Source organism: Taeniopygia guttata, chromosome 2, assembly GCF_048771995.1.
Source record: "Taeniopygia guttata chromosome 2, bTaeGut7.mat, whole genome shotgun sequence".
Lineage (NCBI taxonomy): Eukaryota > Metazoa > Chordata > Aves > Passeriformes > Estrildidae > Taeniopygia > Taeniopygia guttata.
The window spans coordinates 130,842,931-130,870,484 of record NC_133026.1 but is presented as its reverse complement, the minus strand read 5'-3'; the positions used below and the strand labels follow the sequence as shown (position 1 = coordinate 130,870,484).

Here is a 27,554-nt window from a genome sequence, read left to right as displayed (position 1 = left end):
TCCATCCTTGCAGCAATGTATTATTGATGTTGATAATACTCTAAACCCCTTTTATTTTCTTCTTTCAAGATTCACAATCGATACGAAGGCAAAGACATTTCAAAGCACAAGCGAAACTTGGCTATAGCAGGTGGTGTAACCTTATCTGTAATTGTTTCTCCAGTTGTAGCTGCAGTAACTGTAGGTAAGCAAATACTACTGTTTTGTGTCTTGGTAGCACCTTGCAACCAGAACTCTATAAACACTCATGAATGACAGAGCTAAGTGCTGTAGTTTCCTTTTATAGGTGAAGGAACCAAGACAAGGAGGAGTCTGAGGCTACACATTTATCAGGGCAGAGTCAAGAGTACAGTACTTGATTTTAATGTAGCATTTCCTAAGAACTAAAACTAATTTTTATCTTCAAAACTGATGTTTCCACATTGTCTCTTCTGGCTTTTAAAAATGAAATATTTAAACATTTTTTAAATGATGAAGAAAAAAACCTGTTGCCACAGAGTCTATTAATATTTTAATATCTTCATATCAAAATTTTTTCCATGCACAACAAAAATAGTCTCTTACACTTAACATTGCAGTAGTTGACAAACCACTTGTTTTGCCCTGGGAGTCATTTCAAATTGCATCACAGTGTTTATCATGGTGGTTGTTGAGGATAGCCTTTAAGGAGAATCTTGCTGTTCCTTACAAAATAGTTGTCTCATCTTCCCAGATAATTTCAAGATCACTGTAAACCCAGATTTTTTTGTTGAAAGGAGGGGGCCTGCCTGGCACTGCCATGCTTCTTTGTTGCAGCATAGGCATCTTCATAGTTGCACAGTAAGCTGCTGTGGATAGCTGACTTACACTAAGATCCACCATTTAGTTTTAAGCTGGATCAGCCCCCTGCACACAGTTTTGCCTGCAGTGTTCCCCCTTGTGCCAGAAACAATGATCAGAGAGTAATGAGTAACCTCCATAAGATGAGGTCACTTCTAGCCAGTGAGGATTCAGTTTTTAGCCAGTGAGGATTCAGTTTTTGTGGCATTAAACTGCTTGTTATCAATGGTGGACCATTGTGCAAATGAGGATATGGCACCCATGAAACTGGTGTCAGTCTGCATTGCATTGTTCTCATGTGGCTGTGGTGTCAGTTCCCTGCTAAACAGGTGGTGGGGCACAGAGTCTCATAGTTGTATTTATAGATCTGCCTTACTTCATTTCTCTCAAGCTGTTTCTTATTCCTGAACAGAGAGGAAACATGCCTTTCCAGGGAAAGCAGTTGGGTTTTATTTTGTGGAGTTTTGCTCTTGCCCCGTTGCCATTAACAAATGGCCTCCAGTCTCAGGGCATTGTGTGGTTTCTGAAACAATGACCATAAGAGTATGGAGTTCCTCGTTGAATGTGAGCAATTTGTAGTGAAGGAGACTTTGGAACCCTTATTTTAGAATAGATTGAGTAGCCTTTCTATTAGGTTGGCTTCTCTCCTGACTTTTTCAGAATGTGCCAGCTTGACATTTTTCAATCTGCTGGTTTTTGTACCTTCTGTCATACTTCCATCAGCAAAGCCATAGAATGGTTTAATTCATTTGCCAAAGGACTAACTTCCATTGTCCACTCGAAGTGGTGGGATGGAGGTGTGTGTATCTGTGTGTGCATTAGTCTACAGTTCCTTTGGCTGGTTTCCCTTAATTCCTGACACTGTACTCCACTGAATTGTTTACTTTTAAGGAAAATATATATTGAAAAATCCCAGAGTAATAATAATGTTAAGTCCTGTTAAATTGATAGCAAGGCCATGTCTCCCTTAAGTGGATGTAAATTGAAGCCCCTTACTAAAGTAGTAGAGGTACTAACATTTTTAGTTGAGTAACATTTGAAATAGATCTCTGCTATTTCTACCTCTCAGGTGGAACAGTGGAGTCCCCAGTGGAACTTTTGTGAATCTTTAACGGATTTTAATTTTGTTTGTAAAGTATGTTATGGGCATAGGGAAAGTATTAGTTCATCAATCATTAAGCTTCTCATCCTACCAGTGCTGAAAGAAGACATTCTGCCTGCTGAAAGTACTTTCCTGTCATTTCACCTTAGTGATTTACTAATATTTCTTAATTTTGCTCCCTCCTGATCTCTTTCAAGTGTAATATAAACCATATATTAAGTAATCTTGGAAAATGAAGTTGCCTTTATGAAAGGCTCAAAAGTAAAAGTCACTTTTAATGAAAGACTCTACTTCCCTCCGTAGGTATTGGTGTTCCTATTATGCTGGCTTATGTGTATGGAGTTGTTCCAATTTCCCTCTGCCGAAGTGGAGGCTGTGGTGTGTCAGCTGGAAATGGAAAAGGTGTCAGGATAGAATTTGATGATGAAAATGATATAAATGTTGGTGGAACAAATGCAGCTGTAGGTAAGAAAATTCAGTGTTCTGTTTTCTATAAATATGGGCTTTGTGACTTGATACTGGAGTAGTTACTTGATTTTGGGGCTGCTTTTGCTCATTGCTGAAATTGCACCTCTCAGATGACAATTGCTTCTCTGTGTCATTTTGTGCTGGCTGTATTAGAAATGTTACTGCCCATTTTAATCAAAGCCAAACTCAGGTCTTCTCCATAGATTAGGGTTTTAACATAATATTAATGTTGCTATTTCAGAATCCTGGTTTGTGGAAGCTGGTTAGATGTTTTATTTTTAATAGGGCCAACTAAAGGCTGGTCTGATACTTCAATTTTTTGATTATGTGGCACTACCCTGTGTGATGGGGTCCCTCTGCATTCCTTTCATCCATGTTTGCTGTCGTACCCATGTTTATTTTTTTGCTGTCTTAAGTATGTGATGTCAGGCATAACCATTATAGCAGCACCAATACAAGTGCCTTTTAAATTGTTTCTGGGTTTTTGTGATTTTTTTTTGGACAAAGTTCCCTTTTTGTGACCGTATGTTCTATAAATCCTTCTTCTCAGCATTATTTCAGAAACAGCTCTCATAGTCACGTTCTGGAAACAGCTAAGTGCTGCTTCCGTGGCTGAGGAGCCTTCTCTGTTTCTGCAGATGCCACGTCGGTGGCAGAGGCGCGTCACAACCCCAGCATAGGGGAGGGGAGCGTGGGGGGCCTGACGGGCAGCCTGAGCGCCAGTGGCAGCCACATGGACAGGATTGGAGCCATCCGGGACAACCTGAGCGAGACTGCCAGCACCATGGCCCTGGCCGGGGCCAGCATCACGGGCAGCCTCTCGGGGAGCGCCATGGTCAGCTGCTTCAACAGGTGAGCTGCTGCCAGCCCTGCCCTGCCCTGCCCTGCCCTGCCCTGCCCTGCCCTGCCCTGCCCAGCCCTGCCCAGCCCTGCCCTGCCCAGCCCTGCCCAGCCCTGCCCTGCTCACGTGCAGGCACAGCGAGTGCGCGTCCCCGGCTTCCCCAAGTTCTGCTTTTTGATGTCAGTTCCTGTTAAAAGGAGGTGTCTCTCTGGGGGATAAACACCCTGACAAACTTACTGATTTTCAAGAGATTCTGTCTGACCATAATCCTCAAGACTTTGCTTTTGTTTAGGCTTCCCAGGAGAGCTGCCTGTAGGCAGGAGTCAGAGGGAGGCAGCTCATCTCTAAAGCAGTTTTGTTCTCTGGTGCACCTCACCCAGAAGTCAGAACTCCTGACTCCTTTGGTCTGCAGCCACCAAGCTGTGCCTTTCCTGTGCTTTGAGGTGTTTTTGTTTGCTTGGTTTTAATAAAAAAATAGTAATTTTGGCAGTGGGAACGGAGAACATGTGTCAGTAGGGTAAATAAATCCATCTGTACTGGAGTGACTCAGGAACTATTTAATAATTACTGACTTATTTACTTACTGCCATCTACAAGGTGCCACTAATTTTCAGAAAGTGTGCTTTAACTGTTGTGGTGGTATATGTAACTTTCTCTCTCTCTTTCAAAGACTGGAAGTACAAGCAGATGTGCAGAAAGAACGATACAGTTTGAGTGGAGAATCTGGCACAGTTAGCTTGGGAACAGTGAGTGACAATGCCAGTACCAAAGCAATGGCAGGATCCATTCTGAACTCCTACATCCCTTTGGACAGGTAAGGGAAAGGTGGTGAAAATAGAATATTTATAAGCCTTGCTTATTAAAGGATATTTTAAGCATGCCTCAGCTGTTCTACATTCAAGAATACACTTTGAAACTGTAGATTTTGTTACAAATGGAATAACATGTGACTGCTTTCTGCATTTTGCCAGGGTTATTTCCAAAGAGGAACACCATTGCTGTAGCTCAGTAAAGCGTTTGGTCGTTCAGAATTTGTGTTTCCCTTTGGGCTGTTTATTTGGTTAAACATTTCTCTTTACAAACAACATCCCTCTCACTTTCACTGTGTATGTTGGAAGGCAGCAAGAGTTTGTTCCACCCTCCGACGAACGCTTACACTGACGGATTTTCCCCTGTTCTAGGGAAGGTAACAGCCTGGAAGTGCAGGTGGATATCGAATCCAAGCCAGCCAAGTTCCGGCACCACAGCGGGAGCAGCAGCGTGGAGGAGGGCGGCGCTGCCGGGCGCGGCTGCTCCGGCCCGCCCGAGGGCAAAGCCGGCGCCTCCAAGTGGTCCAAGGACAGCACGGCGGGCAAGAAGTGCAAAGGTAAGCTGAGAAAGAAGAGCAGCATGAAGATTAATGAGACGAGGGAGGACATGGATGCTCAGCTGTTGGAGCAGCAAAGCACAAACTCCAGTGAATTTGACTGTCCCTCTCTGAGCGATAGTATTCCATCTGTAGCAGATTCACACTCCAGCCATTTCTCTGAGTTCAGTTGCTCAGATATGGAAAGTATGAAAACTTCCTGTAGCCATGGTTCCAGCGACTACCACACTCGCTTTACCACAGTCAGTGTTCTCCCAGAGGTGGAAAATGATCGCTTGGAAAACTCTCCACAGCCGAGTGGAATCCCTGTGCCTGTTCCAGCAGCCCCGAGCACTGATGTTCCACAGCTGAGTTACATTGCTGAGGAAAGCACTAATAACAGATCTTCGACAGATGCAGATTTTGGTGTTGGTGAAACACTGAAAGAAACAAACAACAACCATTCACAACAGGCTGTGGAATTAAGCACTGCTATTCAGACTGAAATGTAAATCTCTTAAGTGCTGCAAAATATATTTGCCACTAAAGAGCCCTGTCAAAGCTGGTTGAATCACATGCGACTTCCATAAGTTTCAGGTGACCAGCAGAAGCAAGGTTTTGATACAACTGCATTTTCTATATATTTGTCTGATAAGGCAAAATACTTCCTATGGATCTTCGACCTGTGTGAAGAGACATGAAGGCTTTAACCAAGTGCATTACAGCAGTACAAATATGTCCATGTTTTGTATTTTTGCCACAACTTTGCTTGAAAGTGTATACTTGGTGTATTTAGATAAAAAATGGTAAATTCTTAAATGCTGAAATGAATAATATGTCCTGCACTGTTCACTTGGAAAATAATGGGATTTGGGATAAAGGGTGTTAGCTGAGCATTAGTGACCTAAAACCATTCTTGTGTGAGTTCTTAAATTTAAGGGAAGCAAAGACCTGCAGAGACCTACACAAACATACTTCAACAGTGAATATTCAGAATGACAATTCTGTTTCTTAACTGGACACACTGTATTTAGAATGCATGTGGAATGAACAACATATCTTCAGACGGATGTAGCCTGTGTCAGAAGTGTTGGTATGTGTGTACACTTTGAGCAGGGTTATGGCTTTTACATAATTTCAAAACATAAGAAATGGGTACTTAAGATATGGTGGAATGGAGACATTGCCTGTGTAGAACAGTGGGGTTACCTATTTATTCATGCAACCAATCATGCAGCAGGTAAGGCTACTATATAGTGTATAAAAACTCTAAAATAACAATCCAGTGATTTCTAAGCATTGTAGAAAAGTGGATGCAGTCACCTTTCATTAGGGGGAAAATTGGTGCCCCATCCATTCTTGGTGCCTTTGGAAAAGACTGGGTTTGAAGTGCCTGGTCGTCTGAGGATTTTACTGTAATGTTTTCCAGAATGTCCTCTTTGGCCACCTTGGATCACAAAAGAAAATCCTAGTGAATAAAATGACTGTCGTAGATACAATAATGAGGTATTGGCCTACCAAAGACACACTCAGGCTTTAGTGGACTTGACATCTCTTTGCAAGACATGCCTGTCTTCAGTCCCAGAATTTTAAGTGCAGTGCAATGACTGCCTAAGTGCAAAGATGGGTTCCAAATATGCTGGCTATTTTCTTTTTCTTTTGCGTATGGAAGATGTACAGCTGAACACAAGCTGAAGTTGGCCAAAGCGCCTGTACTGTTAACATTTTTTTTGCAAAGTAATTCACTAAAATGAAAAAAAGTTGTGAATCTCACAATAACAGTTAACAATGTTCTGTCTTGTGTTTCATGTATTGCCATTATGGTGCTACTGGAGGTTTGATTGGATGAAAAGAATGCCATGAGCTACAGTCCTCTTCCATGACTTATCCTCACCAGTTTCAGTAATAGCTTATAACACTAGTGCCAGTTACGTTATTTGGTAATGCTTGTTACAGTATTTGTATATTTGCAATTCGGTTTTGCTCAATAATATGCGTGTAAACTGCATATCTGAAATAAATGTCTAAATACTGACTTCTAGTGGTCTGTTGTTTAATGTGCTGATCAGCCTTAGGAAAATATGTGTGTTCCCAGGGAGCCTTTTTTCCTGACTGCTCTAATCTCTTGCTGCCTTTAAATATTTTCATTTGATTAGATGTGCTTTGGAAGTTGAATGTTCTGATTCTTGGAAATATAAGATCTAAAGACAGTTGCATTTTGTACAAGATTTCAGCCTTCTCTAAGATGAAAAGGAATCTGATCTGCCTCTCTGGCAGGCAGAACAGTAAATGGTTTTGGGAGAGGGATGCTGTTCTGGCAGGAGCTCTTTAAACAAAACTGCACCATCTTGGCACAAGTCAGATGGCTGACTAAACTCAAACTCTGTTTTCTCCGTCTAAAGTGATGCTCTTCTCAGTTCACATGGTCTGCACAGAGTTCTTTCTGAAACACCACAGACTGGCCAGTGTTTCTGGGTAACACCTGGTGTTTTTTGCTGAGCTGAACTGACTGGTCCTTAGGCTCATTTTCTCACCTGCATCATGAGAGGCCAGGGAAGTGAGAAACTGAAACCGATGGGGATGCATTGCAGAAGGCCAAGCTGGATTGCCTCACTCCAAACCCATATGCAAGTTATACTTCTCTCAGAGGGAAGAGTTATTTCCTCTTAATTTCTTAATTAACTCTTTTTAAGAGTTATTTCCTCTAAGAGTTATTTACCTCTTAATTTCTCAGGACCTCAGTTTTGTTATGCAGCTAATTGGAAATATGGTTTACTCTTGTAAATAAATTTTATCACATAATAACCATTATTTTCAGTCACTCCAAAATCATCTGATAATTTTTACATCGCTTTAAGTAAGAGGTAATGTTAAAATGCAGGTAAGTTTTTTTCTGGAGGTAAGTTTGGCAGAAAGTGGTTTTGCTGATTAATTTTGTAATATTTTTAAATTCAGAGGCAATATTTCATAGGCAGTCTCAACAGCACCAATAAATTGAATGCAGCACTGAATTTTGAGTCTATAAAAAAGTAAAATATACGCTTCCATTAATACACTAATGGAGAAGATGAGTCTCATATTTACAGATTTACTGTAAGAATTCACTAACATTTTTTTGCACTGAAATAAATTACAGGGAAGATCAAGTTTACATCTGATGTCCCAATACGGTGGGGTTTTTTTTCAGAAATTTTTTTCATGAATCCTGGCCAATTTGATTAATTCATGTGAGGTCGTGGATCTTGAGGAAATTTAATACCTTCTGTATCTGAGACTATTTGAGATAGTTACAACATTAGATAAAAGCCATCATAAAAGCTTTCCTCATGGTGTTTGCATGTCTTTGTTGTAGTGAAGCATCCAGGCTTGTACATCCATCCTTTCATTCAATCAGTGTCACAAAAGTTTTGCATGTATGAGCTAATTACTTTTTACTGTTGCATAAAGGTTTTTTGACTGTCTTACATCTCTTCCAGTCATTCAGATTGAGTTTTAAATAGTTGCCTACTTAGTAATACCATCACTCTCATGGATAATAATGCATTTTAAGAATAATCAAGCAGAAGATACTAGAATATATGTAGCATATTTCTAGTATGAAAAATACTAGAATTAATGAACCTAAAACCCATTAATATTCTAATTCAGGTGAAATTGTGGCAGTCCTGAACAGAAACTTTAGAATGATGTTGAGCTTAATTTAGAATCACTTTGTGAAATGACCAAGAAGTGAAGAGCACATTTACCACCTTCCCTGCTTCTGCCAGTCCCAAAGGTGACACACTGCTCTTCCCAGATGGAATAATCTGGTGGTGCTGTGGGAGCAGAATGGTTTCCCTGTGAGGACTGAAGAACCCCTGGCCCGATGGTGTTGAGAAGCACAGCCCCAGACAGGTGGCAGTGTCTTTGTTGTCTTCGGTCTCAAAGGGTAGGAGAATGGAGAAGAGCGCCTGTGAGGTACTGGGTAATCAGAGCTGGTCTGGAGGAAAAGGAGGACTTGGATCCACAGCCTTAGGGGTGACACTGAACTTCTGTGCTGAACACAACCCCAAGTCTTGGCAGATGGCTCTGGAGATGAATCTGCTGTCGCACCTCGCTCCTGTGCCAGGCTGGGTGGTTGAGTATCTTTGAGGTGTGGCTGTCTCAGCACCTGCCTGCACACAGGGACCAGCAGGAAGCATTTTGGGGGCAAACCCAGCAAGCTGCCAGGTACAGCTCTCCTTGCACCAGATCCTGGTGAGCTGGCTTTACGAAAGCTGGCTTCATTGTTGATTCCATCTCAACAATAAGGACATTAAATTTCCCAACAGCCTCAATTGGAGTGGTTGTGTTTTGGGCGCCAGAGCTCTGCTGATGGAGCTGTGTGGGCTTGAGCTTCCTTTTACTCAGAGGCCCCATTCTTGGGACATTTCTAAGCACAGCATTCTGTGTGAGGTGCACTTTATAATCCCTCTTGCTTACAAGGAAAACCACTCCCACGTCCCTGACTGTGTTTATGAGGGGGGCATTTAGCAAGGAGCACTGGAGAAGTGGCACAGGGCTGCAAGGAAATGGCACTGCCACAGCTGGAGGTGCCCAGAGCAGGAGCAGGACTCGGGTCTGTGATAATTCATCCCCCTCAGCCAGCTGGGATGAGCCCTGCTCCATGTGCAGCATCCCTTGGGTAGCTGCAGCTCACAGGCACTGAGCAGAGTTACACTGACTTGGGTCATAAATCTTGATTACAGTGGGGAAGAAGCTTTGTTCCTTGCTGTGAACAAAGTCTTCTGAAAGGCCTGGCAGCCACAGGAGTAGCCCTTTATTTGTGCAACTGGATTATATAAAGCAGAGCAGGTTCTGATAAGTGGAAATACATCCCACATAAGGGCAAGGAGTGTGGTTTGTGCCAGTAATTGAGCTCTCACCACTGCCTACACGCACTGGGCAGGGAGAGTGGGAAGAGTGGTGGCCCTGTGGTACATTGACTTTTTGGCCAGGGAAACAACCCTGCCATGCTGACACTCAGCCCTGGTAGTCCCTGTCAGCCTGGAGCTGGCTTCTCGAAAAACGTCAAAAATACTTTGAAAGGATCAAAATGACAACAGTGTTCCCATGGTATTCCCTGGCCACTGACTGCATTTTTCCTGGTTACAGAAAGAATCTTGCTATCATCTTTTGTGTGAAAACCAGGGATCTGTGCCCAGGAGCAGTTGGGTGCGTGCAGGCCAGGTCAGCTCGGCTGTGCGGGACACATCCTCTGGGCGTGTGACTGGCTGCGTTATTGCCACCGCAGGGTCACATTCATTCCCTGCTTCCGTCACCCGCAGAACCAGTGCTCTCCTGCTTTGTCCTGCTGTTGGGCTTGGTTGGTTTGTTTTTACGGAGGTCCACATTGACACCGAGTGGGTGAGTGACAAGCCAAAGGCATAACTCCATGCTGGGATTGGGGTCTCCCTGCCACAAAGCCAGGTAAGACATTTGGGGTGCTCTTGCTCCCCCCTTTAGCCCACTTTGTTCTTTCTAGGTGCTGTGTCCACACTGAGGCCATGCACTGCAGCACTGAGGTGGCAGCTACAGCCCTACCTTTGCCTGGCAGAGCAGCCAAAGCTGCAGAAGAGATTGATTATGGAGGGCAGAGGGAAGCAAAAAAGCAGCAAATAAAGGTCAAGCATAGAGCAGAAACAAGATTTAAAACACGGGAGCATTCAAAAATAGGAGGGAAAAATCAGACCAGGAGTGTCAGGGATAGGGCCTGCCGCGGGACAGATGAGCTCCTGGCCCAGCAGTGAGGAAAGCAGTAATTCAGCTCTGTGGCTGCCCCTGCTGGCCATTACACAGATGGGACACAAAACACATTTTGCAGCAGATCCCAGGGTGAGGAAGGAGCAGCTTTTGTATCGCTGGCCAGGGGTCTGTGTACAAATCACCAACAGGACGGGATTGTTGCGAAACCCATCTTGAGCTGTTTATTTTACAGCATCAGTCTCATTCCATGGTTAGGACAACAGGAAGATGCCAGCAGCTCACATCCCAGGCAGCAAAGAACTTAATGTTACAAGTTAATTTAAATTATTTTTGACCAATCACACAAAGCAAAAGCATATTGACAGTAGTTCCACCCAACCACTATAAGCACATTTACCTTTGGTTAAAACAATGCTCATTTATTTCGAATACAATACCTGCTTGTAAGCCTTAAGATAACGCACAAAGCTCCATTATTAAGCTTAGAACTTCCTAGTATCTCACTAGATATACTTTTCTGCAACTTGGAGAGTTATTCTAGCCAAGTGTTAATACACAGACCATTTTCTAGTTGTCCTTTTTATTTCTTGTATAATTTTACTGCTGACAAATCTCGTCTACTGCTCAGTTCTCATCGCAGTTCTGCTGTCTCTGAGGCCTCTGTGCTCCAGTGCCACACGTGGGAGGCTGTGGCTGCCTCTGTGCAGAGGCCACTCAGCCTCACCTGGCCAAGGACATTGTCTTTGACAGGTGACCCCACGTCTGCTGTCCAGCTGCAGCTACTGGGGGCTGCAGAGATTTCTCCTGCAATTTCCCAGATTGAGACAAGAGGAACAGACTTAGGCAGCCTGTACCTGTCAAACAAATGGTGAAATCCACACCCAGAGTTATTCCATTCTGTATCCCCTGCCCCCAAAATGCATTCCAGTTGTGTAATATGGCCCCTTCAGTGCTGCAGACTGGTGCCCTTGGCTTGAGCTGTTCAGGCCAAGGTACAGTCCCTTACATGTGTTTGATTCAATCCAAGTTCTGTGTCTCTAGAAATTGTTCTGCCTGTCAGGCCTTCCCAAAGGCCGTCTATAAAGGAAGCCAATTTCAATGAAACCTGAAGGAGGCAGGACCATCACCAAAATGACTGCAGGCAATGTTAGTGTTTTACTTCACAGCCGAAGTTTAGGGTCTGCCTTAATCTGAGGACATCACACACAGACAAACTGAAAACCCATTAATTGCTAAGTATCAGTTGTACTGATGATGCTTTAGCAATTAAAACCCTCATGCTTGGCACTCCAAGCTGAAACTCATAATCCACATTCAGAATTACAAGCCTAAAGTGTACTGAACAGAAAAGAAGCCATAGTTGTACTTTTCAAGAAAAAAAATCTTTATTAATTATTATACACCTGAGAAAAACTTTCACTAGAACAACACTCTTAATGATATTTCTGCAGTGCTAAGTGAGTTTGATATACATTTATATCATCTATGCAAAGAAGGCATCGGGGTATCTGAGAAATTTAAAAGCTTCAACTTTGAAGGAACTTTGTCAGAATCAAATATAAAACATAAGTAAATGTCTGAAATTAAAAAAATCATACTGGTCCAAAAAATTGGTTTCGTTTTATAAATATATCTGTAAACAGAAATAGCTGGTATTTTAAATAATCTGAATACAAAACTCAGAGTTAAATATTTCTATTGTGCAGTGCAGGCACTTGTTTTTCCGTCACTGCCCAAAAGAAGTCAGAAAACCAGCCATCCTCCTGCACACACAGGAAAAAAGTTCTCTGTGCACAAAAAATTACTCACTTGTTAAAAACATACCCATCCATTTAATAACTGTTTCCATGACACACTGATCAACAATTCACTCACGTTTTTTGTTAAGATTTATTGAGCCAAAATATTTAAATCTACTTTTGTAAAGACTGGGAATAGTGAACAAACAGATGGCCAACAGGAGTTTTCTGAAAAATGTTAATACTTCTTGTAAACTCATTTTAGCAAAGTTACTGCTAACTGACCCATTTATCTTGAAGACACTTCTTTATTACAAGAACACAGAACTCACAAATGATGTAACAAGTGATGACCAAAGTGTATTTACCTATTGTACCATCAAGGTGTTTCACATTGCATATATAATGTAACATCTATTTTTCTGAGTCTAAATAAAATCAATATGCCAAATGAAATGAACTCTGTTACTGAACACAGACAGGGATTAAATTCTAGAGATGTATACAACTACAAGAAAAGAGCAGCAAGTTTTAAATGTTCATATGCTTTCAAAACAGAACAGAATTCCAGCAGCCCAGGTAAAGACCCACTTGAACCCAGGCAAGTGTGCAGAGTTCATTACTTCATCTTCTAACAATAACTATATGCATGCAGCCGATAAACTTTAACTTCTTACAGTTCATAAACCTTTTTAAGGCTCTCAAGATCTTCCAGTGAGTACTGATCACTCCAGCTTTTTGAAAGTAAGTCAAACAGTTGCTGTACCTCTCCTTTTTCATTTTTGCTGAGAAGAGCCAGCACCACCTGAAAAAAACCCAACAAATTATTTTGTAGTCAGCACAGGTTGACTGAAAATCGTAATATCTGACAGAGATACAAAAGTCAGTGTGTTTTTTCCTTTTAAGGTATGAAAATTTCCTTTAGGTTTCTGTGCAATTTGAGTACATATTGAATCAGTCTAGGTTCTTACCTTAAATCTTTCTGCTTTGCTCAAGTAGAAAAGGTGCTGATATGCAAGGCCAGGATCTTTTCCAGCTATGTAATGTTCCAATGACTGGATAAAAATCAGAAGGGTTTCTCCTTCGAGTTTGTTACTTAGCAGCACCGGCAATGTTTTTGGATCAGTAACTGTTAAAAGATCTGCACAAGCAGCTTTATCCTTATTGGCATTCAGTGCATTTATCATCTGACCGAAGTCATAAGCATTGGGTGGTTCCGAAACACGGCGCTTCTCAGAGGCCCTCCTTGGCACTGGCTTTGGAACAGCCTCCTCAGCAGGAACACGGCGAGTCTCTGCATCTTCTGATGTAGCAAACTGCCTCTCTTCCTCTTCATCAGCTTCAGTCACCTTCACAAACAAAGTGACAACAGGTCACTTAATGTGGACACAGAGATAACCTGAAGCTTCATAAACTGCATTTATCTGTCCTATCACTGGATTAAAGCTGGCAGTCTGCTCTTCATCAAAGAAAGGCAATCTCATGTTCTTCCATATCCTACTGCCCCCAGAACAGGACCTCTCTAATTCACCTTTAAAGGCTCACAGTCAAAAGTGTGGTTTTTTACACCTCCTTTTCACTGCTTGGCACTGCACTGTGGAATCGCCCCTGGAGAGCATTGGAAGAAAGGAGGACTCTACACATCAAATGTATCAAATGTGAAGTTCCAGAAGACAGGGGCAGCTGGAGTCAAGGCAGCAGACACCCATGTTTCATTTCTCTGCCGTGCCTCCAGGGCACTACAGGCACATGGCAGCTGGATCAGGTTGCTGTTTGGAGTCTTGTTTTGGGGAAAAAAAAGCTCAGCATGGATAAACTGCCTCACTATGCACTTAACTTCTCCTGAAACTGCAGCCTCTATCAAGTTCCATGAAGCAGTTACTAAAATTTAACTATGGGGTCAAATACATTTGCTAAAATCTATTTCAAGCCATCAAGAGTTGTGAAATTAGTATAACCTGACTAAAAGTTACTGAACAGGGTCTCTGAATGCCACGCATTTTGAAAAGTCTGAAGATTCTGTATTACCTGTATTGCCTAGAACAGGGGGATTAGTAATTTTGGAAAATACTGCATTAGGCTTAAAGACACTTTGTTCTATTTTTCAACAATCCTTAGAATCGAGGGAGAAACCTTATATAATAACCTTTTATATAATCACAGCTTGATTAACACAGAATAAATGGTGACAAATTATTTTTCTAATTTTGTTTTTCTTTGCAGTCTGTTTCCATGGAAAAAGACTACTTTGTACTACAGCAGGTGAAAGAGAGAAGCCTCTCCACAGAGGCAGTTTTAATTATGACAGCAAACATAAATGCTTCCTGCATCACCCCTAGAAAAATCACCAGCAATGTAGTTAGCTGGTCCCTGAACAATGTGGTCACTTCCCTCTGCACACTTTCCAGGTCCCACTGTCTGCCACCACTCAGAGCTTAACTAACACTATACCAGCTTATGCTGGTTACGTAAAATCCCACGAGCTCGTGACAACCTGAAGTACTTAAAGAACTTATTTTCTTTCCTATATTAGTAACTGCAGATTCCATAATACCACATTCTGAAATTACATTATCAAATTACAGTATCACTTTACAGACTGGTGACTATGTATTTTAACTATACATTTTTAAATGAAAAGGAGAAAAAGAATTCTTAAACGACCAGAAATGCTACAATCCAAAAATATCAGATGACTGAGAAAATCCTTTCATCACCTAATTCTGCCCAGAACTGTGCAAAGTGAACGTTTTGATCCTGTACATAACATTACATCCTCTGCTTCTTTTGTAAGATCCTACAGATGTTTAACTCTTGCTCTTTAGGGTAGGATTTCATTTTTCACACCCGTAACTTTAGGACCAGCACAGGAGCAGCCAGCACATCTGCTGACCACAAACCTCTGCCAGCACAGACCCAGAGGCTGCCCAAGGAGCACAGACTTCAAAAACAAAACTGCTATTTCACAGCTGCACGCTGTAAAATCATTTCAAAGCTTAAGCAGCTTTTGTTTACAAGGAGCATATATTTGAGTTTAGTGCCATCTAAATGGACTATTTTCCCTTTCTGCTGTAGTTCTGAATACACTAGTGAGAAGTCCAGGCTTTACAATATGTAAAAATCCTCCAATACGCCCTCAAAATGATGTGAAAAATACAACACCATCCCCACAAAGATATAGATTCAAGATGGGCAAACAAAAGTTTTAGTATTATCTCTTCAAATGTGCAGCTTCTGTTGTGTTTGCTTTTAAGAAATGAACAGGTACACCACCTCTTGTATGGTTATTTTCTTCCCATGTGTTTGCTGACTGCCAGCTCCAGCACTCCCATCGAAGTGAAGCAGTTGGGTTACCTCCTCTAATTCCTTTTGTGCTTCAAGAACATTTGGATCTATTAGAAGTACCTTGCTGAAATCATCAGCACTGGCTTGATAATTCTGTAAGTAGAAGAAAATATTTTTCTCATTAGCACATCACTAGAAAAATAAATCGTAAGTACCATACTGTCCTTTACAAGTAAGAAAGGTAAAAATACTGGGATCTGGACACTAAGAATGAGTTAATACTGTGACTAAATATTTCCAATTAAATATGTAATATGAAATAATTTCTTTTCAGAAACCTATTCCATGTGTCAGAGAGCAAATTATTGACGTTTGCTGCTTTTAAGCATAATTGCTTACAGTGTAACACTGCTTCACAATTAACATAATGTGAGTCCAACAAGTTTGCATGATTGCTTTGCCAATAGGAGAGTTAAACTGAGCTTTGATTGAAGATGTATCTAATCTTCCTGGGCTTCAATCTAATAGACCACCTCTTACAGTGAAATTTTGCTAATACTTGAGAAGACTGGGATTATGTTATGACCTCTGGGCTGAACAAGATTAGGACAAACACAGTGACAGAGTAGCATTAGGACACAGTTCCTCAATAATCAGTCTTGTAATTTGTTTCATGCTTTTATTTCCCATTTTTAAATGTTTAAGTCCTATTTTTAAACTAAAATTTCTGAAGAGACAAAGTTAATAGCATCAATTGAGGAAGACTGGAATTATCACATAGAAAAATCAAGACATTTCAAGGGCTGGACTATCAAAAATAAAGAGGAAATGCAACAGCAAATAGTAGAAGACCATGCACACAGTAAAAAACCAACATAATTTCTTGTGTGAATAGTCTAGTATTTATTCTGTTCCCAAGCAGCATCATAAGGTTGCTATTAACTCACTTGTATTATCATGAAAAAAAAATCCTCCTGTACCACCTGAGGTACTTCCTCAGCACCTCTAGAGTAAGAGAGGAGCCAGTGTCCAAGTCACTCAAATTCTTTCCCACATTTTTTTCCAAACTGGTGGCCAGTATTCAAGGTGCAGAGAGGCTGCAGGACATCAGTAGAGAACTGAAGCTTGCTAGGTCATGAAGGAACACTGAGAGAATGAGAATTATGCACCCCTAACAAAGGAATGCACAAAGGAGCCAGGCTGCTTTCATCAGAAATCCACTACTAATTAAGCTAAATCATTTGAATTACAGACGTGAGGATTCACAGATACAGAGAAAGAAGATTCTGGAACAGACTTCTGGAAACAGTAACAAGGGTCAGCAATCAACTCTACTGAAATTTAAACTGCAGCCTGCCCAACTGCCCAACAAAAATCATACAAGATGACTGCACCCAAAGCAAGAGGAGGGACTACCAGTTACAGGAGATGCCATTTGGGGTCCTGTGTACTGTGTCACAGGCCTAACAGATCTCACTAATGCTTTTTCCTGATCTTCCCTTAACTACATCCTGGTAAATCTGTTAAAAAAAACCTCATTTACTACATTAAATTCCACTGCATCTTTTTTAGTTAAATGTGTGTCTAATACACATACAAATAATACAAATAACACTTCCCACCTTAGGTCTTTCCCAAACTACATGCCTTTAGCTCATACAATTCTTCATTACAGAGTCATTTGTCAACTTCAGATAATTTCTGGTAATTTTATCTGATTTTACCTATCACTTTAATCCCTGAAATTAGGAATAATTAAGGCATTAAATCCAACCACAACAAAACATTTTGGGAGTGCCCAGCTCAGGCTGTTCTAAAGGAATCCATCAACACTATGTTTCTGGTTGTCTTTAATAAAACAAAAATAGCACTTTTTTTTTTCTAGGATATGCAATAAGCAATTCTCAGCTTTCTTCACAGGTGTGTAACACGCTTTTTTTCCATCTGGTGGAATCACCATGTAGTCACATTTATACTGATGTTTTATCAAGTTTAACAACATAAGGTTAGAGATTACTGACTTAGCACAGTTACAGAAAAAAACATTACACAAAATTAAGACTTTTCACACTTTCAAAATTTTATAGCTACTACAACAGAGGAACAAATGTATCACATTCCTAGGACCTGCATTTGGAATTATAACATGGGATGAGAATAGACTGGTATGCTGCTAAGCACAAACAGGTTCTCAGGTGATCTGTAAGCTGAGACACCATCCAGTAATTTTTTGTTAAGGCATCCAACATAATGGAGGTCTGAGTAAGTGTCCATTCGTCTGAAGGACAATGATGAAACCTGGACCTCCAGTCCACTCCTGCAATATGGAAGACAGCATTTCAGATGCTTGCTTCCACACACTTGTAAATTTAATATAAAGCAGGTGACAAGAGCTGCCACCATGCGCCTACAAAATCAAGAAGCTGATAATTCAATACCAAGTTAGAGCTGATGGGTAGAGCAAGGATTGCTGTGGGAGTCTTGTGGAGTGTAAAGGCTAACTTAATATCACTGAAGATGGGGACCCACCAGAGGGAGGGACAAACAGAACAACATGGTTCAAGTGATGGAACATGAGATTTGAAGTCACATTCGGGATGGATATGAAAAATGTGTCTGCATTTATGATGATCTCAGGTAAAAGGATACTCTAAAAACCCAGTGCTCAACTAAGATGAGCACTGTGGAGACACCACCACCATACAGATAGAAAGGAAAAGGCCGAGTACTGCCACTGCCACAGAATGACAAAGTACAGTACTGACACAGGGTTGTGATGCATTGGGGGAAAAAAGATAAAATGGTAATTAAAGCCCTGGTTTAATATGACACTTAAACATGAACAGATGCCAAGACAGCTTGAGATTCTGGTTTGGACAGATGAAGAGAGACTTGGAGAGAATCCATTTGTCATCAGCACCATTATAGTAAACTCCTTGACAGATAAATTGACCGGGATACCCAGAAGGAGAATACTAGAACATTAGAACAGATTTGAAACTCGCTTAACCAATCACCAGTCAAACCTTATTTATTGCAACATTCTTGTATTTTCTCAAATTATTACATCAACATGTGGGTTTTTATGTAGCACAAATATAATGTTTTATGTATGCCTAATGCTCTACAAAGTAATAAATCATCACCCTGTGTACTTTGTTTGTATATACCCATTGACAGCAACTACCTCATTGCCTTTGAAAAGGATAAGCAAGTTTAGAAGTGCTTAAGAATACCTGCCATGTTATTTTTCCTCACCTGTAATCCTTTGTACGCTAGTGCTCTTCTATAAAAAGCTTTAATATTAGAATCTTCTATCTGAAGAACATGATCACAATCCCGCTTAGCCTCTTCATATTTATACAGTTTCAAGTAACAGAGAGCTCTAACACAGAAAAACAGAATATACTGCAATATAAGTAATTCTACAGTGCTGTGGTGCCAACATCTTCTGATTCGCAAATGTTAATTAAAATACTTCAAATAATTCAGTCCCAATGTTATGTTTTTAGAAGTACATAAAACCATTAACTATCAAGAACATCACTGGATGGATTTAAAGAAGGCAAATTCCTGCAAAAAAAGTCAAAATAAAGTATGACTAATGCCTGAAGTTAAGCAGGTATGCAAGTATTTTAAAAGCAGAGCCTACATTAGTACAGTATGACAGTATAGTGGTCAATGTAATACAGATTTAATACAGCCATTCAGGGTAAAAAAGTGCTCTGGATTAAATACACAGCATTGCTCTCTGTACCTAATTATTACTTGGAACCCTCCTATTCAAGTACTGGTCTAGTCAAATCCTTCTTAGTTTGCAGAAGCTGATAAGATTACAGCATAAAGAATTATGCTGCTGAATTAGGTCAACCTTTAAAATAATGCTGACATATGACTGTGTTCTTACTTCTGTTTTCTCAGGATGTACATTTTCACTGAATTATTACTCTTCTTATCTGGGATATTGCTACTGCATGGTAATTTTTTAATTCCAATCATACCAGTATTCTTAAAAAAATCTCAAAAATGCTGCAAAATGCTCTGCTAATTATAACTTCTACTACTGTTTATTTATATAGAGGATTTTAAGATCTGTATCTTAAAATGTGATATCAATACTTGCTCCCCTTGAAAAATGTTTTTACAAGAAATCCATTTTGTTGATATAAACATTTACCAGGTAGGGGAAAAATCTCTTTTCACAACTATGAATGAAGGGATGCAAAATCTCGATTTGAAATGAGGAAATATAACTACTGTTATCCCACAAAAGCAGCATTAGCTTTTAGATCTTTACCTGTTAGTGTAGACAGTACATTCCTCAGTATTTAACTTCATGCACTCACTGTATTTATTTGCAGCTTCTTCATATTCACCCATTTTTACAAAATCATTGCCTTCATTTTTCAACCTCTTGAACTTCTCCACAGCTTCCTCACCTACAGCACGAAAGGATCACAGTGTCACATAAGGTCAGTTCATTAAGGGTGGCAGACTAAGGATTAACGCCTGGCAATGGAGTCACTCTGTCACTGAGCACTCGGCTATTCCTGCTCCAACAAAGGCATGACCAGACCTACATTTGGCTCAACAAATATCTCCCCACCCACCAGCATTACTTCTCTGCTGAAAATAATGGGAATGCAACAGACAGCTCCAAGCTTTCCCAGTTTTTGTGTGGTAGAGAAGGCCACCTGTGTCCATTGAGACCCTGCTTTTACTTACAGTGGTGGAGACTTAACCAGCAGGATTAAAGGCCTTCCAGATCTCCACCATCACACCAAGGTGGCCATAATTTGATCTAATATTCTCTTTGCAATCATACCACAGTTACTGCGCTAAACTGACAATGACAAACAAATCACATCAGTTGGAGTTAGGGATACATCAGTAATATTCTGTTAAGAACTTATTTCTAAAAGATGCAGTGAGGAACCTCGAAACACTTAACTACACTTTGTAAGTGTAGTAACTGTGTTATTCTGTAATTGCCTTTCCTTCTTAATTCCACATCATTTGCTGCAGATGCTTTTGGGTTAGGCTACAGTTCTTAGCTGTGTTTGCAGTGAAAAACTGATCCTGACTGCAGCTTCATGACTCTGTTGCAAGCAAACAGTAATTATCAACATAGCCCTAAGTAAATCATAATGAAATAATCTACTTTTTGCACCATGCTAAAGAGTATGAGCCCCCTGCCAAGCTTCACGTTTTCAACGCTGTATATAACCAACAATTTTAACCAATAACTGAACTCATCAAGTTCTTTTATAAAAACATGGCAGTTTCCTATGCCAGAAAACTACATGTGGAGTTGGGGAAAAATAACCTACATGAAACACACAACTAAACTATAACTCAAGTTGTATGACATGAAGTAAAACATACAATTGTTGCAAAAAACTAAAACAACAGTAAGGTTTAATTACTGACTGAATATTACTGCTGGCAGCCTTTCAGTACCAGCTATCACTGTCAGGTCTCACTGATGCAGCAGAGGCCTGAGAAGGCAGCCACACCTTAAGAGTCAGCCTTCAGCGAAGAAAACAGGTACACAATCACTGTTCAGTATTTCTAAAAACAAAGCCTAACCAACACCTGCTCTATCTGAAACAGACTGAGACATGTTTTGCATCAAAATGCTGCCAAGCATTTGGAGGACTCAGCACTCAGTATTGCAGTGATGCATTATAGACAGATAATCCTATCAATGGTACATATTTGGCAAACAGCGACAAACTGCAGTCACCCGTCGTTAATTGAGGGGAGATTATCTTCAATACTACTTTATAGTGAAATAAACTCAAAGGGAAACCAATTAATACTTGAATAAGGAATCATAGGGTTAAAGCCTTTGCAAAGGGAGTGTTTAATGTCAGTAACAACTGAATCAGAGAGTTTCCTTCACCTTATTTACTGAAGGAGAAAAATGGAAACTGCAATGAAGGGGAAAAAAAGTCAGGACGGAAGTTAAGTTTCCCAGAGTTCAGCACTCAGGGATTATGTATGGACAAGTCCAGAACATCTTTGAAAGGTGCCTCCTAATCTTCTGCCAAACATGGGTATTTGGGTGGTGGTTTTTCTGGGGGAAAACTGTCTTATAACTGTGCTATGATGTCAGGGAAACCACTGATGCTCATGTCCTGGGGGGCATCAGGCAGAGCACAGCCTGCAGGGCAAGGGAGGGGGTTGTCCTGCTCTGCTCTGCAGTGGGGCAGCCTCACCTTGAGTGCTAGGGGTGGTTTTGGGCACCACAATATAAGAAAGATACTGAGCCATTAGTGAGCATCCAAAGGAGGGCCACGAGCACGGTGCAGGGTCAGAGGGGAAGCTGTATGAGGAATGGCTGAGTCTCATTGGTCTGTTCAGTCTGGACAAAACTGAGAGGAGACCTCACTGAGGTCTTCAACATCCCCACAAGGGGAAGCATAGGGGCAGGCACTGATCTCTTCTCTCTCATGACCAGTGACAGGACTCAGGGAAAGGAAGATAGGGGAGATTTAGGATGGATATCACAAAAAGGTTCTTCACCCAGAAGGTGGCTGGGCACTGGAACAGCTCCCCAGGGAAGTGGTCACAGCACCAAGGCTGACAGAGCTCAAGAAGGGTTTGGACAATGCTCTCAGGCTCATGATGTGACTCTTGGGGTGCCCTGGGCAGGGTCAGCAGTTGGGCTTTGGTGATCCTGATATTCTGCTGACGAGTATTACTGCAGATTTTATATAACTTAACTAAATTCCATGCTGCAAACTACATCACGTGGTTTAAAAAAATTACTGTAACTGCTCCACAAAGCACATTAAACTCCATCACGTAAATGACAGTAATTTACTTTGGTTTTTCACAGAGGTCTCTTAATGAGTGTTTTCTAAAGCAGTTTCTTTTACATTGTTAAAACGTATTCCATTGTCTATTTAGGTTTATTTTCTGAATGTGTATTTGCATTAGCTATACGTACAATTCATCTGCAACTGTTCTTCTCTGTTGATGTCTATAGTACTTGGCTTATTCTCTGAAGTGAGGCTTCCTCCATCCCACCTGTGTAGCTGAGCAGCAACTGGAACAACCGGAATTGGTGGCAGCTTCTCCCTCCAACTGGGACCATCCTGATCTATTAAAGTCTTTGTTATTCTGAAAAAGAACAGCCCCACCAACATGACTTTTCATATATTTAACTCACAGTTTAATAACTTACAACCAATTCAATGCAATAAATTGCTATGCTCCAATAAAAAAAAAACAAACAACTGAACAGTTATCCTTAAGGCTAATTTGAAAAGTATTATCACAGCAGTCAACAGTATCACATTCGTTTAAGATTAAGACTTCTTCCACTTTAGAGTATTATGGTGGCGTTTAGAAGCCAAGTTGACTTCAGCATGATCTGAAATATTTAAGCCAATGATTGATTCTGCAACTAAGCTCTAAATGCTGCCTACCACATCGAGTAAAGAAATACAAAAAAAAATCTATATATTTATTTTGATTACTCTTCTCAGCTGTTCATAGGTGTATAGCTGTTCATAGGTGTTCATTGTTGTAGTAAGTGAGACTGCAATATTTTCAGGCAAAATGTGATACTTAAATTTGTAAATGACAAATGAAACCTCTTCCACAATAACTGTCTAAAGAAAGCAATGCAGGTCACAAAGTAGTTCTACATTAAGTTGCATTTTATAGTTATACAGTCAGAAATTTATTGATCAGTCCCCATTTTAAAACATTTCAATTACATATAAATACTGTCTAGTTTTTATTAAACCAACATACACACATATATATGTCAACTATTTCCACATATGTGAAATTTTGTAGGGTTTAAAAAATGAAATCAACTCTGAGAATAGCAATGTGATAAACATCTAATCTCAAAATGGGCTTAAGAATCAAGTTCACCTGGTAAAACGTCTAATTCATAATTTAAGAAAGGACAGCTCTGAACTGAGTAGCAAAACAAGTCACATGGATACTAAGGAAATAAAACTAAATTTTTTTAATCAGGTGCACTTCCATCTAACACAGTGTAAAACATACTGCATGAATGCACACCCAAAAAAAAATTAAGAACCTTGAAAGTGACATGAAGAATAACACAGAATGAACATAAATTACCCATTAGACTTTCCTTATTTACTTTTGTTCTTTTAAAATATTTGAATAAGAGCTATTTTAAATAAAAGTGCCAGTGTAATACTTTGGCAATAGAATTAGAGAACTCAAGACCATATTCTTTCCCCACTGTGGTCTGATCAAAAAACTAATATAAGAAGCAGCACCAGTTCTAATCTCCTTTATGTAAAACAGAAATTACCAAAATACTTTAAAGAATGATAGAGACTACAAAGTCTGTTTGTAGAGCTATATAATAGGTGAGTTTATGTCTTACACCATGCTGAATAAAAAAACATGTGTTTTTGACTTGAAAGTAAATTTCTTCATTCACAGAATATCACATTCCATAGCATCATGTAGCTGATTTATAAGTGATCAAAAAGAATATTTTAATGTGTGTCTGCACATGCCCTTGCAGAGGCTCTCCTCTGCCTGTACCATTCCTAAGTATGTTAGAGGACATACCAACAATGTGGCTTATCCAAGTACTGCTTTGCTCTAATTTTACTAAAATGCCAGGATTTTAATGATAGCCTTAACTCCATTGCTAAGAAAACATGTGACACACCATCACAAATTGAAAAACCCAAAGATTTACTCAGGTTGTTTTTTTAGGCAACAAAACAGCACACTTCATATTAACATGTCAATTAATCAATTTAGACATTTCCCATAGAAAGTAATGGAGTAATTCTACAGGAAACCAGTCATATTGAATTCCTATTTGTTTTTTAACTTATCATAATGAGCTTAAAAAGTTGCAGGAAAAAACTCTAATTCATCAAAATCCACAGAAAGAATCCTGCAGTATCTGAAGATCAACTGACTTCTTGTAGCATCATGATGTAAGCAGAGTCTTTTGCAAAAAAAGCATACTTTTGTGCCATGATTAGCTCAAAAAGCACAGGTATCTCATGAAAAAGTTGGGATAAACACACTCACATTCCACCACCAACTCCCCAGCTTGACCCAACAATCCTGCAGTTCTGGAGCCGATCACAAATTTCTTTCTGCAGTACAGTACTGATATTGGACTTTGCAAAAAGAGCTTCCAAGCTATTTCAGGCGATTTGCTCACTGATACTAAAGGAATTGGGACAACTGGAATGAAACTTCAGTTTAGTAGGAGGAAATGCATAAACATATTCCCACACATTAGAGCTTCTGCATTTCTAACAAAGAAAAGTAAATAACGAAACACTCAAGAGGAAATTAAAATACACAAAGTATGAAATCCACTGATGTTCACAAAGCTAGGAAAAAGCATGCTTGAAGTGCAATTTCCAGTTATTTGGCACACACCATTAAAAGAGCCAGTCCTTCCAGTTTATCTAAAAAAAAATCACATCAGGAACCAATAAAAGACACCATTTAACATCATCTAACCAACATAATAAACAGTCAAATAACTGTTTATACTTGTTTCCATTATGTACCCAAACTGTTAATTATTTCCTTTTGATTGCAAAATGATCAGGCAAAGGTTTCATATTAAAAATCCTTGTCTTTTATATGAGTATTAAAACTGTGCAATTGATTCTAAGGTTTTTATAGGCTGCAGAGAGACAAGCTCCAACGTGGCTTATCAAACCCACCCTCAGACACAAGTAGGATGATGAATTTTTCCTGTCAGCATCCTAAAGTATCACTATACAAATTCCCACAGAAAATTAAAAACCATGAACTCCTCCAATAAAATAAGTTCAAGATCTCATCTTCCTAATAGAAAAAAATTAAAATACAAAAATATACATTTGGGGTAGTCTTTTTAAGTTAAAAGGCAGCAACGTTTTTGTTAAATTTGTTTTTAGAAAGGTCTCTTACTTTGGAAATTAAAGCAAAAGCTTTAGTATAGTTTCAGTTGAAGTTTCAAATGATAAAATATGTTTTTAAAAATATAGTTAAAGTACAATTACACAGGAGGTCTATAGTTTAGAAACGAGTAATTCACAAGCAAAAATGAATTACCAGCAGAAGAGAAGAAGGAAGAAGCAGCTGAAATAAGGTGATGGGTTGCCAGGGAGGAAAAGAGTAATGAGCAGTGAAGCTAAAAACATAAGGAAGGCCTAGAGAGGAGAAAAGGAAGAGTGTTAAGGAGAATAGGGAAAGAAGCTTATTACTAAGCAAGTTCCAAGTCAAGGAGAAGTAGGAAAAGAGTATCTGCAGATAAAATTAAGCCAACATGATTTTTTTGAAGTGTAATAATTACATAGGTACCAGGATAAGCAGCTATTCCACCAATCCAAGTGCTCTACAGATACAGAAGATTACTAACAATTTTTGTGATATATATAAAAAAAAAGGATTTCTAGGAGATAATAAAGTGTCACAGTTTCCTCAGGTCAAATAAACAGAATTTAAAGAAAGATATTATGGACTTTTAACGAATAGTGCAAGTGCTCATGGTCTCGTCTTGGAAGAAAAAAACATACTAGATGTGTGTAAAAGTCACACACATGTGGGTTTCTGCTCAGTGATTCATGGCTGCTCTGTTTTCAACTTTACAGTATTAAAGTATAATTAGAGAATTCAAAAGTCTCTCTTGGCAGAAAGAATTAATGCTGAAAGTATTAATACTTGGAAATGATAGTCAGTTATATTTTTTGCACCTCTAAGCTTTGTAGCCAGCCACAGCATACAGAAGGATTCACACTTAAATCTCCAACTACCACAGAAAGACTGTTAATATGGAAAGAAACAGGATGTCAGAGAAATGGCATGGACCTTAAGTATTACTTTATATAGTATAAAAAAGAAGTTAGGAAACAGAACAAGTAGAAGCACTATTAAAAAAACAACCTTAAAATATTTAAAATATTACATCTTTGAAATATCTTCTCCACTGCTAGGAGAAGAAAACTGAAATTATGGGAAAACAACTAAAAGAACAGCCAATCCTCTACCTATAATGAACTAGTTGTGCGACAACTCTGCGGGCACAGAATAGAGGCAGCATATAAAACAAACAAATTTGAATTCTATTCTGTTTTGACTGTTATCAGAGAATTTCTGTGTGGAGTTACCTGTTAGCACTATCATTTGCTGCTTGGATGCTGCTGTCTATCTGCAGGACTGTTTTATAATCAATGTATGCCTGTCGATACCGCTCCATTGACTCGTTTGCCATTGCTCGGCGTAGAAGAGGCTTAAGGGAAAATGGCTGAAGCTCCAGAGCCCTGGGAAAACAAAAAGAAAAATGCAGGACTGAAAAGGAGCAACTGAATTAAGAACAATAGAACTATTTTATGATATACACAACTATATGCAACTCTGTGATTTCAGATGGCACTTACAGTAAAATAACTAAGGAAAATGGGTCTGAGTGGCTCCTATCAACATCCTAAATTACACCCAGTTTTCAAATTGTTAGTGCTTTTGCTACAGCTCACTCTACCCAAAGCTCTGTCTTCCATCTGGAAAACTGCTCTCATCACCATGATATGATTAATGGAGTGGCACCTGCTTATGAGCAAAAGCCATTAAGTTATGCCTAGATCTACAAGGATTTCAAGTATATGATGCTTCTGCTTACATGACTTTCAGTTTTTCTTCCTAAAATGAAAATATGGACTTAAAAAACCCATTGACTAAGACAGTAGTACCAGAACATACACTTTTCTTTGGACTTCAGGTTTTTGCCTGCCTTTTGTCAGTTTACATTTTTGATTGTCTGCCTGGTCAACACCAAGCTCAACATAGTGCAATCAGAACTCCTTCCAGCATTATGCACTTTTCCAGCAACATGAAGCAGTCAAAGGCTGTATTCCTCAAGAACTACCTTCTTTTCAATGACTCTTGCTAAAGAGAGATAAACTTCTAAAATAGTGAAATTAAGATGAGTCTAGACAATTTGATTTCATGAAGCATAAAGCCATCCAGACTGAGATATCCCAGCTTTCTGCTACAGATATGATCAGCTCAAAGATCAGACAAGGCTGCTCAGGGCTTGATACAGGTGGGCCTGAAAATCCTCCATGGGAATCTCTGCCCAACATCTCTGGGCAACCTGTTGCAATGCCAAGCAGTGCTCATGGGGAGAAGGTTTCTCCTAGCATAACCCTACATTACTTTTTAGTTTGAAATCAAGTAACTTATTTGTAGATCATCTATTATATTGTGCTG

General features: G+C 39.7%; 2 protein-coding genes across 9 annotated transcripts in view; one reads left to right on the top strand and one right to left on the bottom strand.

Moving 5' to 3' along the window:
* Nucleotides 1-6,610, top strand: part of RNF19A (ring finger protein 19A, RBR E3 ubiquitin protein ligase) — a 57,183-nt gene extending 50,573 nt beyond the window's left edge. For all 5 annotated transcript variants that reach the window (XM_030266499.4, XM_030266503.4, XM_030266504.4 and 2 more), the window contains 5 exons: nucleotides 70-184; nucleotides 2,225-2,386; nucleotides 3,028-3,241; nucleotides 3,901-4,044; nucleotides 4,412-6,610. In XM_030266499.4, the coding sequence (XP_030122359.2) occupies nucleotides 70-184; nucleotides 2,225-2,386; nucleotides 3,028-3,241; nucleotides 3,901-4,044; nucleotides 4,412-5,087 (1,311 nt within the window). In that variant the 3' untranslated portion in view covers nucleotides 5,088-6,610. The remainder of the gene's footprint in view (nucleotides 1-69; nucleotides 185-2,224; nucleotides 2,387-3,027; nucleotides 3,242-3,900; nucleotides 4,045-4,411) is intronic.
* Nucleotides 6,611-11,662: 5,052 nt separating this feature from the next.
* Nucleotides 11,663-27,554, bottom strand: part of SPAG1 (sperm associated antigen 1) — a 37,428-nt gene continuing 21,536 nt past the window's right edge. For all 4 annotated transcript variants that reach the window (XM_072924857.1, XM_041713993.2, XM_030266498.4 and 1 more), the window contains 7 exons: nucleotides 26,456-26,608; nucleotides 22,279-22,451; nucleotides 19,621-19,762; nucleotides 18,582-18,708; nucleotides 15,312-15,476; nucleotides 13,010-13,387; nucleotides 11,663-12,843 (listed from right to left, as the gene is read on the bottom strand). In XM_072924857.1, the coding sequence (XP_072780958.1) occupies nucleotides 12,712-12,843; nucleotides 13,010-13,387; nucleotides 15,312-15,476; nucleotides 18,582-18,708; nucleotides 19,621-19,762; nucleotides 22,279-22,451; nucleotides 26,456-26,608 (1,270 nt within the window). In that variant the 3' untranslated portion in view covers nucleotides 11,663-12,711. The remainder of the gene's footprint in view (nucleotides 12,844-13,009; nucleotides 13,388-15,311; nucleotides 15,477-18,581; nucleotides 18,709-19,620; nucleotides 19,763-22,278; nucleotides 22,452-26,455; nucleotides 26,609-27,554) is intronic.